The following is a 21007-nucleotide window of genomic DNA, read 5'->3' on the forward strand; positions in this document are numbered from 1 at the left end:
GCACACTCATCAGAAAAGGTACAGAAGCACATCACAGCAGAACAACTTAAAAAGCAGTAAAACAGCAAAACACTGAAGAATTGAGAGATCTTGACGTATTGAAAATACTCTGGAATGATTCTGTTAAAATAGAACCGTTTAATAATTAACCTTTAAAAGGGAAATGTCATCATCTTCATCAGCCAGAACAAACGAGAGTCTGAACAGGCTGTGAGTACAGTTTACAACATTTAATATTATAGACATTTTATATACATTTCTTTTCAGCCGTTTTTTGTTTTGCTTCTTTGAGACACAATCTTTCAAACCTGTCGTTTGTAAAACAAATAAAAGTACAAAACACCAAACTGATCAGAATGTTGTTGTTTTTTTCTCCTCGTTTTGGAAGACTAGAAAAAAATACTTTGATGGTACTAATCGTGGTTCTTGATCGTGGTATTAATCATGCAATTAGACAAACAAAGATGTAGTTTGGTACACCACACATTTTAGCATGTTTGAAAATAAAATGGTTTTACAGAATAAAACAAAGGTTTTATGAATCCGTACGAGCCTTAAAATACGTCCCCTAGCAACACACACTGGCCCGTTACCTGGCAACTGTTGCCACGGTAACCATTTGGTTGTGACTGATGAGACAGGTTTTAATTCTGCAGTGAGACCGGTTTTAGTCCTGCAGTGAGACAGGTTTTAGTCCTGTAGTGAGACAGGTTTTAGTCATGTAGTGAGACAGGTTTTAGTCCTGTAGTGAGACAGGTTTTAGTCATGTAGTGAGACAGTTGGCCCTGTAGTGAGACAGGATTTAGTCCTAAAGTGAGACAGGTTTTAGTCCTGCAGTGAGACAGTTCTATAGTGAGACAGTTTTTTAGGTAGTGAGACAGGTTTTAGTCCTGCAGTGAGACAGTTGGCCCTGTAGTGAGACAGGATACAGTCCTAAAGTGAGACAGGTTTTAGTTCTGCAGTGAGACAGGTTTTAGTCCCGCAGTGAGACAGTCAGTCCTGCAGTGAGACAGTCAGTCCTGGAGCGAGACAGGTTGTAGTCCTGCAATGTGACAGTTAGTCCTGCAGTTAGACAGTTTGTGATTCTGCAGTGAGAAAGTTTGCAGTCTTGCATTGTGTGTGAGACAGGTCAATCCTGCAGTGTGTGAGACAGGTCGCAGTCCTGCAGTGTGTGAGACAGGTCGCAGTGCGAGTGAGACAGGTGTAGGCAGATGTGCGGGGGCGGGGCTATAGCAGAGAGGATTCTTAAAAAACACTTTATTTTACACTAATATGTTAAATATGCAAATAATGCTTGAAAAGGATGACAATGATTGGCCAAAACAGTTCATTTTCCGCTACATTGACGACGAGTAGGGGGCGGGACTTTAAAACGCAGGGCCACCCAACCACCCACCCACCCACCCACCCGGAGGATGGAACCGTGGCCGTGGTAACCGCGTCCTCCTCCCCGTCCCATAGGCTGTAGCGTTTCAGGAGCAGCAGTGTTTTTGTGAAGGGTCCTCGTGTTGTCCTCTACGCCAGTGGGTCTCAACGTCCGGCCCGGGGGTCCACCAGCGGTCCAAATGGACCCTTGCGGGTCTGTAACTCTGAGAGTGTGCAAATGGAACCAAATGGACCCGTAAGACGGGTCCATTTGGTTCCATTTGCACACTCTCAGAGTTAAATGAAGTTTACAGAATAGATTAGGATACCACTATGGTTTAGTTCAGTGATTCTCAACTTTTTTAAACTTCAAGGACCCCCAGCTGGATATGCATTAGACCAGTGGTTCTCAACGTTTTCAGGATGTGACCCCCCCCCCCCCCCCTACCCTGACAAGCACTTGGAATTGTAGGAGTTGAGGCATTACATTTAGTTTGACTCGGTTCCACAGATAAATAGTGAAAATAGCAGATCTACAAGCTCACAACGCCTCACAGTAGATATGTATTTCCAAATTGTTTCTCCTCTTCTTTCTTGTATTATTTGACAATTTGGCCCAACGTTTGACCAGTTTCTATAGTATAGTTTGTTGATTACTTTTGATGCAGTAATGGTCTTTTTCTTTACTTTTTCTTTTCTTTTCGAGGTGTTAAAAAGGTCTTAAACGTCCTAACATTGTCACTTTACCGTCATCTGGCGACCACCCACCCCGGGGGTCCCGAGCCACAGGTTGAGAACCACTGCATTAGACCCCCACGCCACACTTTTTTAATCTCTGGGACCTCCAATCTACACTGTAAGAAATCCTCAGTGTTAATAGAAACCCATTCCTTTTGTACGCTCCCAGAGTTACAGACCCCGTGTTAAAGAGTCCATTAAGGACCCCCTGGTGGTCCCCCGGACCGGACGTTGAGAAACCAGCGCTCTTTTACACGTACACCCTGGCGAGGGCGTCGGCCCCCGCGGAGGCGATGTAGGCTTTGGAGGGGTGAAAGGTCACGTCGTAGATGGCCTCCTCGCTCTTCTTCCTGTGCGCCGTTATTTCCTGAACGCACGTCTTGCTGTCCAGGTTCCACAGGCGCACCGAGCAGTCGTGGCCTGAGGGGGGCGACACAGAACAAAGAAGTTACAACCTCTTATTGACACTTATCTCACAGATATTTTTGCTGAGCTCAACAAGCTGAACAGCTCCATGCAAGGAAGATTCAAACGTTTTACAGCTGTACGGATTTATTAAAAAGATGAAAAGGTGGATACAGCGAGTGGAGAGTGGTAATATAAGTAGCTCGGGAGTGGCTTATTGTCGGTAACAGCCCATAACACGCGGGAGTCTGTCCCCGGTACAATGCGCTAGACCCCTGGGAGATGGATTGCTGAGGTTGAGCTCCACATCTACCATCAGCTCCAAGCCGAGCCGTGCTACCAAGCCGTGCTACTCATACGCTGAGTTGGCAGTGCCCGGGATCGAACCCATGACCTTGTGGTCTATAGGCGAGAGCTCTACCGACTGAGCTACCCTGGCTATGTCACAAAACCTGACTATGTTTCCATCATTTGAGGATTATACTGACAGTACTGACATTAAAGACATTATCAGTGGCCATTTGAGGAGGCTTGTGTCTCAATTTGAAAAGTACTTTGCCGAGTCTGACCAGGATCTGACCAGATCCTGCTCCCATTCAGTGATGCAGCAGCAGAGGGTTCAAGCTTAACTCCCACAGAAGAGGATCAGCTCATTGACATGTCCGCAGACTCTGTTAAGAGGCACACGTATGAAACACAGCCCCTTGCAAAGTTCTGGATGAGTTGTAAGGCAGAATTCCCAGAGCTTACAGCAAAATCAATGAAGTTGTTACCTTTTGCAACAACCTACCTCTGTGAGAGTGGGTTTTCCACACTGACTTATCTGAAGAGTAAGTACAGGGCTAGGCTGGAGCCAGAGAATGACATGAGACTGTAGACAGACTGTGTGCAACTCACCATGCCCAGAAATCACACTAACTGTAAGTGTAACTTATAAAAGTTATTGATGCTAAATTATTTCACCTTTTGCTTCAGTGATTGGAATAGCCTTGAATGAAAATGCTGCATTTTTATGGTTTTGTCAAGAAGTCAGGAAGCATGTTGTACCTTGTACTCATTTATAAAAAAATATATATCCACAAGTTTCCTAGGGGTTGTGGGCATCACTTCCTGTCAATTTGATTGGATCAAATTGACAGGAAGTGATGCCCACAACGCCCTAAGGAAACTTGTGGATAGAAAAAAAGAAATGGAAAAAAGAACAAAAAGAGAAACTTGTCAAACCAGCTGTGAAATGTGTCTTCAGTGTTGCACATTTGTCTCACATCACACAATTGTGTGATTGACTGAAAGAGACTTATTTTGAGAGAGGACTTGGGCTGTCCTGCTTGGTCCATGCAGGGAGAAGACACTTTTGTAAATAGTTTATGCATTCAAATGTGTCAGTATATCCAACAAAAATGTTGTGCTTGCCAATGATATCCCTGATCTTTACTGATAATAAAAATGCTTTGAAAACCTTTTTTTTTTGTCCAGCTCATGACTGTGATAGTGTGATTAGTGAGTAACAAGTAAGAAAAAAAAACTGAATCTTAACCCATGGAATGGTGCATGAACCCCCACCACTATTGTGTGGGGTCGGTCTATGATGGACCCACCCGACACAATAGTGGTGGTCCCCAGGTTGCTTTTAGTCAGGATGGTGGTCCCTGGGTCAAAATCAGTTGAAAACCCCATGTCTAAACAATGTACTATTGAAATGACCATTTGAAACTATAACATACCAGGTAAACAATGAACTTAGCATCCATTGGTCCACACAGTGGTGGAAAAAGTACTCACATTTTGTACTTAAGTAAAAGTATCAATACTGCAATGTAGAAATATACTCTGTTACAAGTTTTTAAAAAAAAATGCACTTGAGTAAAAGTACAGAAGTATTTGCATTAAAATATATATAAGTGCTGAAAGTAAAAGTACTCATTTTGCAAAATGTCCCATTTCAGAAGTTTCCAGATGTATGAAAATGCTTTGAAAATAGCAGATCTACAAGCTCACAACGCGCCACAAAGCGACGCGTTGTGAGCTTGTAGATCAGCTATTTTCAAATAGCCTAAGTATGCATAGGGATGAAGTGGTTAGTGTATGTTTTGTAATGATAATCAAAATCTACAAAGTAACTTAAGTTTTCAAATAATTGTAGTGGAGTAAAAAGTACAATATTTGCCTCTGATATGTAGTGGAGTAGAAGTAAAAGTATTGAAAATTGGAAATACTCTAGTAAAGTAAATACTTTACTTTATTTGTTTATTTAGACAGGACAGAGCATATTAATGAACGTCACATGAACGTAAATACACCGGATTTAGCAAAGATGCAAATTTTCATCCGCAGTCCTCACACAAAACATAAAATCAGAAAAACAATACACTCGAACACAGTACACTACTGCTCTCTGCTCTTCTATTGAGATCCTGTGGTCTGGTAGGACACCTACTGGCTGACAAGTGGTACTGCCTGGAAGGCCAAATTCAACATCTCCCCTGATTTAAGAAGGTTTATTCTTATTAGCTCTGTGGTACAAATGTCACCACTGAGATCTCAGGAGGGACAAAAGTTACAGATTGCACCTTTAACCTGAATCCAACTTATTATTAACAAAGATAATTTATAAACAAAGGGGGGGGGGTAACCCCCATAACTCTGAAAGTGTACAAATGGAACCAAATGGACCTATAAGTGTCCATTTGGTTCCTTAACTATCAATCATTTAGCTGGGGACCCCCTGGAACCCCCTCAAGGACCCCACTTTGAGAACCACTGCTTTAACCCATTCAATCCGGGAAAGTATCTACAAAATGTCTTCTAAATCCTAACAGTTTTCTGAAAACCTTGTTATAATATCAGTGGTGCTCAAAACTTTTCATGTCAAGGACCCCCAACATTATATGTATTTGGTCGCAGACCCTCATTTCAAAATATGTTGTTCCAGAGACCCCCCCCCCCCCCAGAAGCAAAGATTTGAGTTAAAGATGTTAAATTGTAAAAAAAAAAAGAAAAGCAGATCTACAAGATCGGTGCCGCGTTATGATCTTGTATATCTGCTATTTTTGAATAGCCCAAAGTATAAAATAATGGTTATAGCTAAAGAATCTAAAATGACACAGATGCTGTTACATATCTGTGTATTTAAGAAGGGTTCTATTTATTATAATTATTGCACAGTGTTTGGTATGCACCCTGACCTAAGAGCCGTCAGCAGCCGTGTGCATTGGCAGTGTGTAACATGCTGGCCATGGTGTTACACACTGTCCATGGAGATGGTGCTCAGGGAAAGTTTGGTCTAAATGTGGTGTCCAAAAGTTTGGTAACACCACGTTCTGTACATCCTGTTTGTGAAAATGTTGAACTTGCTAAGAAGACATGTTAAAATGAAGACTTTCGGGGCAACCTTCGGCTGACCGATTGTTAGATTACTTGTTAAGCAGTTTGATTTGATTCCTCCATAATACAACTCTGTTTGTGATTTTTGCCTATAGAGCTACCGGCGCCAGTTTCATGTACAAAGCCAACTTTTTATGTAGTTTAGAGTAGTTAGATTAGAGTAGAGTTCTCTTGTAATTTTCATTTGGTGTAGATAAGGTTAGTAAGAGGTTTAAAAGTAAGGATAGGTTTAGCTTGGTTTATTTGGTTATTGCTTTGCGCCGGGGCTCATTTTCTGTGTATGTCTAAAGTTAAATTCTTGTCTTGAAAATTGTCTATTTGTAAATTCATTGTATGTACAAATTCATTTCAAACCTAAAAAGAAACCAAAGGAAGGTCATGCAATAAAACAACAATTCACTTTTCAACCTTATGTCACGGTCCTTTCATTCCCTAGACTAAGGATCGTAACAGATGCGTTTCCGGATTAATGAATTAATAGATTAATGAATAGATCTCAGTGCTGATTGGTCACTTACTGCCCAATCTGGGAACCCATCGCCAAATGAAAAGGAAAAACATTCTTGAGAGATTACTTACTGCCTGACATCAGATAGATGCCGTTTGGGTCCACAGCCAGACTGGTCACTGCGTCCAAGTGCGCCACCATGGCATGGATCACTTTCCCTGCACGCACACACACACACACACACACTTATTAACCATATTCATTTTCGTAAAATTTCACATTTCTTTCTGTTCCTTTCTGTCTTTCTGTTACGCCAATTGAACCTTTTTCAAGACCCGCCTGTGTTCTCGCCCCTCTCTCACAGCCATTATTAGCTGCTGTTGCTTGGTTGGACAGAAATATTCTCTTTCCATCCATTACCACGTGTTTTTCCTTTTTTTTTTAAACGTGGCCTCCGTAAGAGGAACATCTCGGGTGCGAACACAAACAAAGCTGATTCAGACAATATAGAACATCACCAAACCCAGTACTGTTAGTTTTTTTAATAAAAGTGTTAACTTCCTGCTGATTTTACTATTTGAAGATCCGGATCTGCGGATCCAGTCCGGGTTTTCTTCTTAATACAAATAGCAAAATCAACAGGAAGTTAACATTTATATTAAAAAACACAAACAGTACTGGGTTTGGGGATGTTCTATATTGACTGAATCATCTTTGTTTGTGTTCGTTTACTTGCTAAAAGAGTGACTTTGAGGGCTGTTTTACCGTACAATGTAAGTCAATGAGGAGCATATTTTGAATTATCCATTTCTAACCAATGGAGCAATTATTTTAGATTTCTTGTCCAGCTTTGGAGTTGCATCATGACAAGGTAACTACACAAGCCAAACCTCTACCAAAGTGGTCTTGCCCTTTAAGCAAACTCAGCATAAACAACCAGAAGGAGGCCGAACGAGGGCAGAACAAGGTGGATGGAGCCTGCTTTTTGGTCGGTCAGGGGCCAATCAGAAGGCTGACAAAAGGGTCAATTGACCCTTTGTCACACACAGCTGTGTGGAAAAGAGATAGTATGAGATTAATGCAGTCAAAGTCTCACCTGATTTGTTATCAAAGAACTTGATGTGTCTGTCCTCGTGAGCTGTGATGGTGATGGGTAGTGTAGGGTGACTCACCACCCTGTTGATGTGGTTGATACCTGACACAACATGACACACACAACATGGTTTATACCTGACACAACATGACACACACAACATGGTTTATACCTGACACAATATCTTTACCATAGAAATACATGGAACACTGTCTTTACCATAGAAATGCATGGCAGACTGTCTTCACCATACAAATACATGGAAGACCGTCTTTAATATAGAAATACATGGCAGAGTCTTTACCATAGAAATACATGGAAGACCGTCTTTAATATAGAAATACATGGCAGACTGTCTTCACCATAGAAATACATGGAAGACCGTCTTTAATATAGAAATACATGGCAGACTGTCTTCACCATAGAAATACATGCATACATGGCAGACTGGCGCTGCCAGCTCAAAAGGCGTTCTATGTGGACAACGCCCCCAATAGTTCAAAATGATTTTTAAAGTTAGACTTACAATTAGGAAAAGATTCAGGATGTGTCCTCAAAGTTTAGTAACACTAAAGTATGTGTGTGTGTGTGTGTGTGTGTGTGTGTGTGTGTGTGTGTGTGTGTGTGTGTGTGTGTGTGTGTGTGTGTGTGTGTGTGTGTGTGTGTGTGTGTGTGTGTGTGTGTTCGTACTTGTGTCTCCTTGTCCGTGGAGGACCAGGGTTGGCTGAGAGGTCTCCAGGTCAAAGGTCACGATATCTCCACTGCTGAATGACGTCACCATGTGGGCGGGGTCACAGCCGATGAAATCTACTGATGTCGGGATGCCGTGTTCTACACACACACACACACACACACACACACACACACACACAGAGCCATTTAAATATATATTCAAATCATTTGAAAATTAGATCTACAAGCCTGAAGCTTTGTGATCTTGTAGATCGACTATCAAATCTACATTTTTCAAATTGATTGGAAAACTGCACTTTATGACAAAATATAGGTTCCAAACATTGGTAATCAATGGTTAAGGACATTGGTTCTGGGACCAGGGGGTCCGCAGCAAAACGAGGAACAGTTTCAACACTTTAAGTGTTAAAATATTAATTCGGGGGTCCTTGACATGAAAAGGTTTGAGAACCACTGCTCTAGTGTTAAGTGTCACGTTTTACAGATGTTCTACATGTTGTGCAGATTTATCATGAAACGTTTCTTTTTACTTTTTTTGGCTGTTCACGAACTTCTTTGTCATCAAAAATACAGCGTATGATGCGATTATATCAGATTCAACACATATGGGGTCAGATAAACCCTATACATATAAATGCAATGCACATAAACATACAGTATATTTACACTTTTAAAAATGTTCAACCATGTCAACAAAACCTTTTATTTTTTATTTTGAAGTATGAAATTCTGTATTTCAGTTCTTAGTGATGACCAACATATTAAATATGTGATCATGAATTGTTTCTAACTGTATGTTTTGATATACATTTGATATATATTTGATATTTTGTGTCGTTTGTTGCAGTTGTTTGACTGCTGAATGTTTATTGGACCACAATGCTTTGTTTTTTCTGTCATTTAAAAAAAGAATCAATCAGATATTCAATCAATCAATCAATCAAAGTTCCAACCTGTGTTAGCAGAGAAGGTGTTGATACATGGGTCCTTCTCCTCCGGGTTCCACAGCTTGACCGTTCCGTCCGCAGAACACGACAGGAGGCGGTTCTTAATGCCGCTGTAAGCCAATCCCCACACAGCGTCTGTGTGGCCCGCCCAAGAGCCCGCCAGCACCGTGGGGTCTGATTGGACCACAGAGAAAGGGGAGGCGTTGATAACTTAATGGTTACATTTGCCATATGTTTTGTCATATATTTCAAAGTTGTTACATTGTATTGTTGTGTTAGTACAGTCCCTTTAACATTTCACTGTTTGTACTGAGAGAGATGCTAGCTTCATTGTTTACCCGGTATCCAATAGTATCAATGTATAGATTATTAGTTTGATAGTATAATGTTCAGACTGATGCGTGTGTGTGTGTGTGTGTGTAGGCCTGTCCCGATTCAGCTTTTTCACTTCCAATACCGAAACTGCAGACATGATTTACGTCTGATACCGATCCGATCCTAGTTGTTTTTTTATATTGGTCGATATCGATATCAATCCGATACCAACATGTATTTCTGTCTCTCTATTCTGACTGATATCAGGCAGGCAGCATACTTTTATATCTTTACTTTTGTATTACTTATTTTGTAGTCTGGAATGTTGGGAAAGGCTTGATCCAATATATACGTCCCCAGAATAATAGTCCACAACACACCCATTTATATGATTTATTATTAACCAATGGGTTCAATCTTCTGCTGATATGGGAGTACTCATATCTAAGGTGCATGCGTGTGGTGTGTGTGTGTGTGTGTGTGTGTGTGTGTGTGTGTGTGTGTGTGTGTGTGTGTGTATGTGTGTGTGTGTGTTTGCGTGCGTGCGTGTGTACACCCTACCGTAGTTCTGGTATGGGTCAACAGTAGAACTTGGTACGTTCCAGCAGCAGATGGTAGAGTCCACTCCTCCAGTGAAACACTGAGCTCCACTGGAGCTAACCGCTAACGACAACACCGCTCCGCTAGCAAAACACAAAGGTTACAATTCAGCCCTCACTTATCACATTAGGAGGATTTTGCATGTGTAGTGTCGCTCTGTGTGTGTGTGTGTGTGTGTGTGTGTGTGTGTGTGTGTGTGTGTGTGTGTGTGTGTGTGTGTGTGTGTGTGTGTGTGTGTGCGTGGAAATGGCCTAATAAAAACTATGAGTGTGTTGATGCATACCTGTGAGCTCTGAACGTATAGATGGGTTCCACATCGAATGAGGCACTTCTATAAAAGCACAAACACCTTCATGAATATCATCATCATCATTCGCATAAATGTCATCATCCTTATAATCAGACCACAATTAAAAGTTTTCATTTTCTCTCCAATTTAGTCGTTATGCCAACCCTCCTCATGTGTACAGTATAGTGAAGTCCCTGTCACTGCTGACCCCTAGTGTTGGTGTTGGGGAAGGCATAGACAACCACACTAGTCCCCATGTAACACATTAGAAGTCTCCAGCCTCCAGTCTCACTAGGACTGTGTAACGCATGTGGAGGAACACGCCATCCCTCCCTGCTCTGTTCCCTGCAGGACAGGTGCAGTGACAGAGATCACCCTCCCCTGCTGCTTCAATTCTGTTCGCTGGAAGCGGAAGAAACTGCAGAGGAATCGAATCCCAGTTTCCACAGAGGAGGGCAGAAACTCTATCCCTGCGCCACCCAGACACCCCTATGTGAATGAATGTAGTGTCTATTGTATAGTCTACTGTCTGAATAGATGTCGTAGTAGTAGTAGTAGTAGAAAATAGTGGTAGTAACAGCATTAGTACCTACGTACTTTTTAGTAGGTAGCGTTTTGGTGAGGTTCCACAGTTTAACCGTGTGGTCTTCAGAGACGGTGATCAAGCAGGGTTCTACAGGATGGAAGGCCAGACACCGGACTCCGTCAAAGTGACTCCGCAGGACGAACTGAGGACTCCATGTCTTACGGAACGAAGACTCCTTATTGGACAACAGCTGTAGAGGAGCAGGATGTCACACGTTGTGTGTGTAAGTGAACAGTTTGCGAGTGCGTGTGCGTGTGTGTGTGTGTGTGTGTGTGCGTGTCTTACGTCGTAACTGTAGTCCGTTTCGTCGTTGGTAACGGTGAGGTCAGCGAGTTCACCCAATCCAAGGACACTCTCTAGGACATCGTCTGGCCCCGCCCCCAACATGAAAGACTTCCCACTTCCTGTTGGGAAGGACAACGGCTCCACTGAGAGAGAGAGAGAGAGAGAGAGAGAGAGAGAGAGAGAGAGAGAGAGAGAGAGAGAGAGAGAGAGAGAGAGAGAGAGAGAGAGAGAGAGAGAGAGAGTTCTCATTGAGATGACAGAGCAGAGATGTCACTGTGATAGTTGAGTGACTGTATAACAGTTGGCTAACAATGTATATACTCTCCACTACACCACTGGTTTTAGTCTCTCGAGCCAGACTGTTGCCTCCCACAAGTTTCAAACCCTTCCGTCAAACAGTGGTTCTCAAACTTTTTCATGTCAAGGGCGGCCTTAACACATCCACCGCCAAGGGCTAATCTCATAATGTACTCACCAGTGCCAAGGTTTTATTGTTGTTTTTTGTTTTTTTCAGGTCGCCATAGGCCCCGTTAAAATCCTTTAGATTGCCCGATCCACTGTTTGTAAACAACGGGCACATGTCCTGGTGTCTACTCGTCGAGACCGCGTGTCAAACGGAGCCGCCATGTTTGAGTTCTGATCGTTTATGTTAACATGGGAAATGCGAGGATGAAAAACTACATGTCCTGTACAGGTTTTACAGGGCTTTTTGTGTACGACTTAGAATGAAGGCAGACGGGAAACAAAAAACGTGATCGCACTTCCGGTCGACATCGGGTGGTGTTACACTGAAAATGGTCCCCCTGGAAAATTGAAAAAAAAAAAATATCGAAAAAAAGGAAAAAGCACCACAGCCCGTAGGCTACGGGATCGGCGCTTAACCGTTGGATTTAACGGCCCGTAGAACTACGGGCCCGGCGGTCAATGTGTTAATACATATAATGTTGGGGGTCCTTGACATGAAAAAGTGTCGGCGTTGTCGGCGTTGTCTCAAAAATAGTAGATATACAAGCTCATAGCGTGGCACCGAGTGCCGCGCTATGAGCTTGTAGATCTGCTATTTTTGAGAAATCGTAAAAATGTGTGCAAATCTTTGAATATATATTTTTTCAAGCGAACATTTGTAACTCAAATCTTTGCTTCTGGGGGGTCCCTGGAACAAGATGATGAGATGGGGGTCCTTGGCCAAATACATATACATTTTGGGGTCCTTGACATGGAAAAGTTTGAGAACCACTGACATAGTAACATAGTAACCCAAATATATGAGCTATGAGCTTGTATATCTGCTATTTTTTAATAGCCAAAGTGTAAAATAATGGTTATAGGCTGTTGCTAAAAATCTAAAATGACACAGATGTGTTCCCGGATTGAATGGGTTAATATGTCACTTGTAAACCGTACTGGTATACTGTCATTTTTATCAATAAAGGAAATCTCGTACATACAGAAATGTTGTACATAATATTGTAGGTGTTTCTTACATTTTGAGCCCTGGGTCCAGTGTCTTGCTCAAGGACACTTTGACACGAACCCCTTTGAAGCCGGGGATTAAACAGGGAACCTACCGATTCCCTACCCCTGTGTACTGTTATATTATACAGTTTTGTGTGTGTGTGTGTGTGTGTGTGTGTGTCTCACCCCATTCCGTTCCGTCTCCAGAGCTGCGGGCCTCTCCAGCCCCCTCACCCTCCCCCTCCAGAAAATCAAACTCCTTCATCACTTCCTCCTCCTCCTCCTCATCATCACCCTGCTCCGTAGCCAGACCCTCATTACACATCTACACACACGCGCACACACACACACACACACACACACACGCACACACACACACACACAGTATTACACATTTCGTATCGTCTCTGTAGGATGGCAACCTCATATGTCCAAAACTGTTACATTTCAGGATTCAAATGGAGAACAACGATATTATACACATTATACCTAATGCTTTTTTTATACTTAAGGTCTTTACACACCAGCTGCAAAATGAATAAACAATACGAATAATTTCCCATCACATGACTATTCATAGTGTGTGTGTGTGTGTGTGTACCTTTGTTTTGTGTTTTTTTGGTCTGTGTTTATCTGTGATGTCATCGATAATGTCTCCCTCATCATCCTCGTCTTCATCGCTGTCGTCGGCGTTCTCTAGGAAGTTAAACGTCTCCAACACGTCAGGACTCCTACACACACACACACACACACAGAGACACACACACACACACAGACACACAGACACACACACACACACACACAGTGTATAAATACATATTCACAGATATTACAGTAATCACGGCCGGGATATCCTCCTATAATTAATCAAAGCTCTGTAGTGGTGTGAAAAAATCTGTTCTGCCGGTTGTCCTCAGTGGCTGGAGCAATTGATCTGAATTTGCACACAGCCATTCACCATTACCATGCGCACAGAACAGCGAAGCCCGTTTTTCACTTTCCCGAAATGTCAGCTGTTTATTAGCGTTTTTGTGTTCGCTGGCTCCCGGGTTGCCAAATCATGTGCGCATATCCCCCCACGGGTATGGTCTAGTAATGTATAAATGGTACATGATCCGTTATCAAACTGTTAAAAGCAGGGGTCATCAACAGGTCCTCAGAGATACTGCAGGGGAGACCGCCAAATCTTTGTGCGATAGGGACTATATTTTTCATTTTTTCACATTAACCACTCAGGGTTTCCACTAGACAATTTTGGAGCCAGCCACCATGGCCGACAGGATTATATTTTATCGGCCAAAGAATAAATGTATCGGCCATATTTATAGGTAACGTCACATGCGTGTTTGCAGATACATGCACCAACCAACTGATCATTACACCTCGTTACGTTAGCGATGAGCTTCTTTCCACTTTATCACAGATGCAATCTTCCTGTTTTTATAGTTAACTAAATAATATCTATCTACTCTATCATGCAGAGGTGTTGCGCCAAAAAAGAACTGAATAAAGTGGCCGCGAGTGAACTGCTTGTGCGACTCCGTCGCACAGTATGAACAAATTAATATATGTTTTGGGCTTTACATCTCATTTAGCTCTGGTCCATAGCAAGAAGGAGTTCTCCTTAACGCTATGGCGTAGGGGTGTGCCGACATATCGTCCCGCGATATATCGCGATACGTTTTCGTGGCGATATGTATCGTTTTGGAAAAAATAAATATAGTTTTTAAAAAAACTAAAAAAAAAAAATTTGGGTGACATGTTTCTTTTTTTTCGGGTCAGGTGCCCTATTTGGATTCAAAAAGGCTATTGTAGCTGAAAAGCTACAAGTTTGCATGTCTGAATAATGCAAAAACTGAATTATTTGTTTGCATTTGCTTTTTTTCTCCCCCATATATTTTCATAACAAAAAAGTGCGTATCGTATCAAAATCGTATCGAAGTTGTGAGCCCAATATCGTATCGTATCGTTTCGTGAAATTAGTGTATCGGCACACCCCTACTATGGCGCTTTTGAGCCTTTGCACCACAGCAGTCTTTAGTAAAAATAATAAAAAGTTGAAAGCCTACTCTACTTAGTGGGAACACTTTGAGCCCCCCACCTCACGTCTAAAATACACTTTTTGGACAGAAAAGAAAATATTTCACCGGATGGAAAAATCTGGTCAATAGAAAAATTCCATTGACCAGATCTGTAGGGGGCGCAGTGTGTGTGTGTGTGTGTGTGTGTGTGTGTGTGTGTGTGTGTGTGTGTGTGTGTGTGTGTGTGTGTGTGTGTGTGTGTGTGTGTGGGGGTGTGTGTGTGTGTGTGTGTGTGTGTGTACCTCTTCAGCTCCTGCTCTTTCCTCTTGGCGTCGTTTCCGTTGATGAGCAGGGCGCCGTTGTGCTGAGAGGACGACAAACCCAACAGAGAACGAACTCTCTGACAACGAACGTCTAGGATAGTGTCTGTGTAGCCTACCTCCTGAAGATACCTGCAGAGAGAGAGACATAGAGACAGACAGGGACAGAGTGAGAGAGAGAGAGACATTAACGTCTAGGATAGTGTCTGTGTAGCCTATCTCCTGAAGATACCTGCAGAGAGAGAGACATAGAGACAGACAGGGACAGAGTGAGAGACATTAACGTCTAGGATAGTGTCTGTGTAGCCCACCTCCTGAAGATACCTGCAGAGAGAGACTAAAGCCAGATTCCATTCCCCAAAGCTCGGTCACTCGCTCACTCTCCTCGCTTCCTCCACTCGCGCCTAAGCCCCGCCCCTGCGAGGAGCCGAGGATTATTTGTGAGGACGAGTGGTCGAGTGGTTGCCGTCAAAGGATCGGACTGCACTGGGTCCGTCATTTCAAAGCGACAGAAAATTCCGCGATCACTTATGACGTCTCAAACAGCTGGACCAGAGCCGTGGATGAAAATATACATGCATAGAATAATATGCAGGTATAGAATAATACAGAATATAAGAATAGACAATTCATCAATGTGGATGGCCACATTGTTATCTTTATAGTTAACATTTTGTGCAAAGCCATTTATTCCTGAAATAGTGAACGAAGCGCCAGGATGAGCAAACTTACATTTATGAATTAAATCCTGACCCGTCCCTCTTTTTGCTCGTACAGTCCCCAGACCCCCCACCCCCCGCAGCAGTCCCGCACGGCACTGCTGCTTATAACAGCCACCGTATTACGTATTACAGAGTATATCTGACTCTGAATTACATCATTCATGCAGGGTAGCCATACGTCCTCTTTTACCCGGACATATACTCTTTTGGGGGGTTTCATAAAATCCTTCAAATGTTTGGGATTTTGAGAGTTTGGGTGATATCCCTCCCACTTCTGGGACGAAGAAAAAAGAAAAAAACTCAGACGATTTTGTGATTTTGCTTGATATTGTTTGATAGCGAAATAAATCATGACTGATAGACATGAAAGAAGACCATTCACAGCAAATACAGAATTTTTATTTTTAAGAATCGGTTCAGAATTAAATGAGTACGGCTATAGTTAAAGCGTAAAGTGTCCTCTCCTATATTCAGTCTATATATAAATACAATACATTATTTTAAACATAATCTTTGTCACAGTAATTTATAGTAGTCCATGCACTGCATTGAGACATGACGCAAGGAGAGAAATGAACTATCAGCTTTAGACAGAATAAGTGTGCACAATAGAGCACCGAAGTCCTGACGTGACTCGTTCATCCCCAGGTTTGCGGAAGTAATTTCTCTATGGAGAATAACATTGGGTCATATTAGAATCGTCTCATATAAGAATTGTGGTCCAAAAATAAACACCGCGTGTCGGCGTTATTGTCAGGGAGGGGGTTCTGTATCGTTTATGATAGTCAGTCACTTATATTTGATACAGTCTGTTTCTGGCGAAAATGTAACTAATTCGGCGGAAGTAACATTAGCGTTTTCTCACCGTCAGTTGATGCTTCATATCCATAAGAGTCAACACGCCGGGGTCATTTGTTTATTTTTGGAACACAGTTCTTATTTGACGCGATATTAAATACGTCTATGGGATTCAGAACGGGGGTGGAAAACTGCGAACCAGGTAGACAAACAAAGGATGTGTAAATGACGTCAGACTTCGGCGGTCTATATACAATGTATATAGGCTAATTGTATTATACTTTATATCGTATTGTTGCGTCTTTTCAGTCAATTTACACTGTGTGTGTGTGTGTGTGTGTGTGTGTGTGTGTGTGTGTGTGTGTGTGTGTGTGTGTGAGATGCGCAACGAGTGATCGGCGGGGGCGAAGGGGGGGGGCAGCCGGTGTTTTCGGGGCATGGTTTCGGGTTTCAAGCAGTGTGTGTGTGGCCACATGTGGAGGAGGACCATGTATACGTCACGGGAGAAGGGAAAAAACAAAAAAAACGTGTACACGTGATGCGGAAGTCTGCCGCGGAGGAGCTGTGGAGAGTGGTCGAGCCTACACTTGATGTACACTCGCTAAATGCGGAAGTAGAGAGCCTCCTCGGCTCCTCCACTCGACTCCACTCGCCTCCTCCAAGAAGCAACTGAGTAATTGGAATTTAGCACATCCGGTTTGGAGTCGGAGTGACCGAGTGGGAGTGAGCGAGTGGCCGAGATTTTCGGGTTTGGAATCTGGCTATAGAGACTAGCCTGGGATCAATACCTTTTTCGGGTGTGTGATCCGGTCGGAAGCGGAAGCAACCCTATATGCCTCACCCCCAAATAACTCCGGCCACGATCAAGGGCATTGTCATTTTAGGACAAAATACAAAATAAATATAAATGTGAGTGTAATTTCCGGAGACTATTTAGACTAGTCTACCTTTGTAATCGATTCAGCATTTAAATTGGGGAACCAAAACAAAGCGGCTCCGCAAAACCGGAAGCAGCAAAAACCGGAAGCCAGAAGCTATTTATTTTCTTTTTTTAGGCGTTGCCTAGACCGGATCACACGGGCCATTTAATAACGAATACCAGGCTGGAAATACTGGTGATGCGAGGTTACATAGAGACAGACAGGGACAGAGAGACAGAGACAGAGAGAGAGAGAGAGAGAGAGAGAGAGAGAGAGAGAGAGAGAGAACTTTAACCCTGGCGTGCCCATTTTAGGCATGTCATAATATGTTCCAACATTTGACAAGAAGACACCATCTTATGATGAAGTATAAAATAGAGCTTAAAGCTGCAATCTGTAAGATTAGTGTTCTGCTAGGGATTCAAACCCACATCCCCTGCATTAGTGCCAAAATGTCTACTGTTGAGCTGTGACTGAGACTCTCTTTGGACTCTCAGTATAACATGCAGTACCCCTTGTCAACCAGTAGGTGTCCTACCAGACCATAGGATCTAAACGTGTCAGTGGAAGAGTAGGGAGACCACACTGCACATGAACCAGTTATATTGTGTTAAACAATTTAGACCTGAAGCCCATTCTAATAACACTTTATAAATCATAAGAGTTTCTGAAAAACTAAAAATATATATATTTCTCAGCCTCTGCAGCAGATGGAAACATGAAATGTAAAACATCTTTGGCTTTTCCTGAAGATTACTTTCATTTGCCCTAATGTTCATTAAAATATTATTACAAAATCAATTAAAAAAAGAAAGAAAGAGACATTTATGGAATTCACAATGATTTGGTTGTATTTCCTTTGATTATAATTTAGATTATCAATGTATTTTTAATGAACATAAGGGCAAATGAAAAGTAATTTTCAGTGATAGCCAAAGGTTTAAGCTCTCAAATGTTTCTTTTAGTTTGTTTGTATATATCTGCTACAGAGGATGATAAATAAATATATATAGCAACAAATGACCCAGACGTGTTCCCAGCATGAGTGGTATAACAACGTACAGTATAGTAATGTTTCATGAGTGGTATAACAACGTACAGTATAGTAATGTTTCATGAGTGGTATAACAACGTACAGTATAGTAATGTTTCATGAGTGGTATAACAACGTACAGTATAGTAATGTTTCATGAGTGGTATAACAACGTACAGTATAGTAATGTTTCATGAGTGGTATAACAACGTACAGTATAGTAATGTTTCATGAGTGGTATAACAACGTACAGTATAGTAATGTTTCATGAGTGGTATAACAACGTACAGTATAGTAATGTTTCAAACACACTAAAGGTTTTGGACTCCAGCTTTAACCCATTCAATCCGGGAACACATCTGTGTCATTTTTACATTTCTTTGGCTATTCAAGAATAGCAGATATACAAGCTCCTAGCGCGGCACTCTATGAGCTTGTAGATCTGCTATTTTTGAAAAATCTAGAAAATGTGTATATATATTTAAAGCGAATATTTGTGACTCAAATGTTTGTTTTGTTCCAGGGGGGTCCCTGGAACAAAACATTTTGAGATGGGGGTCCCTGGCCAAATCCATATCTAAAAATGTTTTCTAAATCCTAACAGTATGTTGCTATATCAGTGCTGCTCCAACTTTTCCATGTCAAGGTCAAGGACCACCAAAATTATATGTATTTGGCCACGGACCCCCATCTCAAAATGTGTTGTTCCAGGGACCCCCCCAGAAGCACAGATCGGAGTTAAAAATGTTCGTGTAATGGGAAACATTTGCCGATAATAGCAGATCTACAATCTCACAACGCCTTGCGCGGGGGGGGGGGGGTCCCTGCTTCATCTCTCTCTCAGCTAAGGGGTCCTTGGCCTGAAAAACTTTGAAGACCCCTGGTTTTAAACAACGACAAAAACACAGAGAATAGCTCATCTAGAAGCTCACAACACGACAGATTGTGAAACCTTTGGATAATGTTTGAACATTTGCATAATGTTCACCTATAATGCCAAGCAAAAAAATCGTGACACGTCAGCTACATAGTTGCTGATATCGATATCGTCCTAAAATGTAATATACTGATATATTGCTCAGGCTCTAGTGCTAATGTGTCTTGTTCCATGTTAAACAATACCTCTACATGCTGTAGAACATTGGTAAATGATTCATATTTATTTACACACACACACACACACAGGCACACACACACACACACACACACACACACACACACACAGGCACGCACAAAACAAACTTTTGCACTTAGCGTCATTCATGTTTTACCATATCCATTCGCCAGAGTGGTTTTGTGTGTACAGAGTGTGTGTGTGTGTGTGTGTGTGTGTGTGTGTGTGTGTGTGTGTGTGTGTGTGTGTGTGTGTGTGTGTGTGTGTGTGTGTGTGTGTGTGTCTCTTACTGTCGTAGAAGCTGTCTTCCCTTAGCCTGGGACCAGACGAATCTGCGAGTGCAAAAAATAAAATGCACTCTGCGCAGTGATATAGTCTGTCAACGCCAGGCTAGTCTTCCCTGTTTCCAAGTCAGCTGACTGTCGGCAGGAACTGCTGACACCTCTGTGTCTTTATATTCCTCTAGAGAGGAGAGGAGAGGAGAGGAGAGGAGAGGAGAGGAGAGGAGAGGAGAGGAGAGGAGAGGAGAGGAGAGGAGAGGAGAGGAGACATTTTATGTGGATGTATGGTGTTGTACTGTTTGTAATGTAAACACAGTCTATAAACCGACCTCCGGTTTTTGCCAGACCCAAGGGGTCGGGCTTACATGAGGCTTTGTACCTGTTTCGTCCATACATGGGCATGGTCACTTTGTCCTCCGGCCCCAGCCAAAAAAAGTCTGTCCCCCTTTCGTCCATACATGGGCATAGACACAGGCTGACACGTCATGTGAAGTCCGGTATAGCCGTGACGTAGTGCTCTGATCTTATAAAGTACTTATTCTGGGTCTGGCAGAACCAGGTCTCCTCGTCTTATTATTATTTAAAAACAATGTTGTTTACCCCAAAATAAATGGCATGGCTTCCATGTGGATCTGAGACTTCATTGGCTAGTCTATGACGTCAGTCATCTGTGACATCAGTACTATGACTTCAGTCATCTATGACATCAGTCATCTATGACATCAGTACTATGACTTCAGTCATCTATGACATCAGTCATCTATGACATCAGTACTATGACATCAGTCATCTATGACATCAGTACTATGACGTCAGTCATCTATGACATCAGTACTATGACGTCAGTCATCTATGACATCTGCACTATGCAGGCATGCAATCAGAGCAGGGGTGGAAAAAGGTGACAAGATAGGGCATGTGCACAGAACAATTTCTGGGGCCCAAAAACATTTTAGCGGGTGGGAACACCACCGTGTTAAGCTATACAGTTTGTTTTCAGTATTCTCCAGATTATTTTCTCATTGACTCATAAATGTTAATAGAAAATATTGTTTCCCTGATAGGCCTGCCACCCCCAGAAGCAAATAATTGAGTAAATTATTTTGGCTAAATATATATTATATATTCAAAGATATGCGCACATTTTCAAGATTTTTCAAAAATAGCAGCTCTACAAGCTTGTATATCTACTATT

The 21007-nt window shown here is 42.2% G+C and overlaps 1 protein-coding gene across 1 annotated transcript in view; it reads right to left on the reverse strand.

The window, feature by feature from the left end:
* Positions 1–1812: 1812 nt before the first annotated feature.
* LOC308074636 (striatin-3-like) overlaps positions 1813–21007 on the reverse strand; it is a gene marked incomplete at its 5' end in the record, with an annotated part of 51281 nt that continues 32086 nt past the window's right edge. The window contains 13 exons of the mRNA XM_080414143.1: positions 1813–2523; positions 6472–6558; positions 7437–7535; positions 8124–8264; positions 9080–9247; positions 9950–10071; positions 10272–10319; positions 10875–11053; positions 11149–11291; positions 12790–12928; positions 13205–13334; positions 14927–15076; positions 19918–19993. Of these exons, the coding sequence (XP_080270269.1) occupies positions 2354–2523; positions 6472–6558; positions 7437–7535; positions 8124–8264; positions 9080–9247; positions 9950–10071; positions 10272–10319; positions 10875–11053; positions 11149–11291; positions 12790–12928; positions 13205–13334; positions 14927–15076; positions 19918–19993 (1652 nt within the window). The 3' untranslated portion in view covers positions 1813–2353. The remainder of the gene's footprint in view (positions 2524–6471; positions 6559–7436; positions 7536–8123; positions 8265–9079; positions 9248–9949; positions 10072–10271; positions 10320–10874; positions 11054–11148; positions 11292–12789; positions 12929–13204; positions 13335–14926; positions 15077–19917; positions 19994–21007) is intronic.

This window comes from Gymnoscopelus braueri (genome assembly GCF_963280865.1).
Source record: "Gymnoscopelus braueri genome assembly, chromosome: 19".
In the NCBI taxonomy this organism is placed as follows: domain Eukaryota; kingdom Metazoa; phylum Chordata; class Actinopteri; order Myctophiformes; family Myctophidae; genus Gymnoscopelus; species Gymnoscopelus braueri.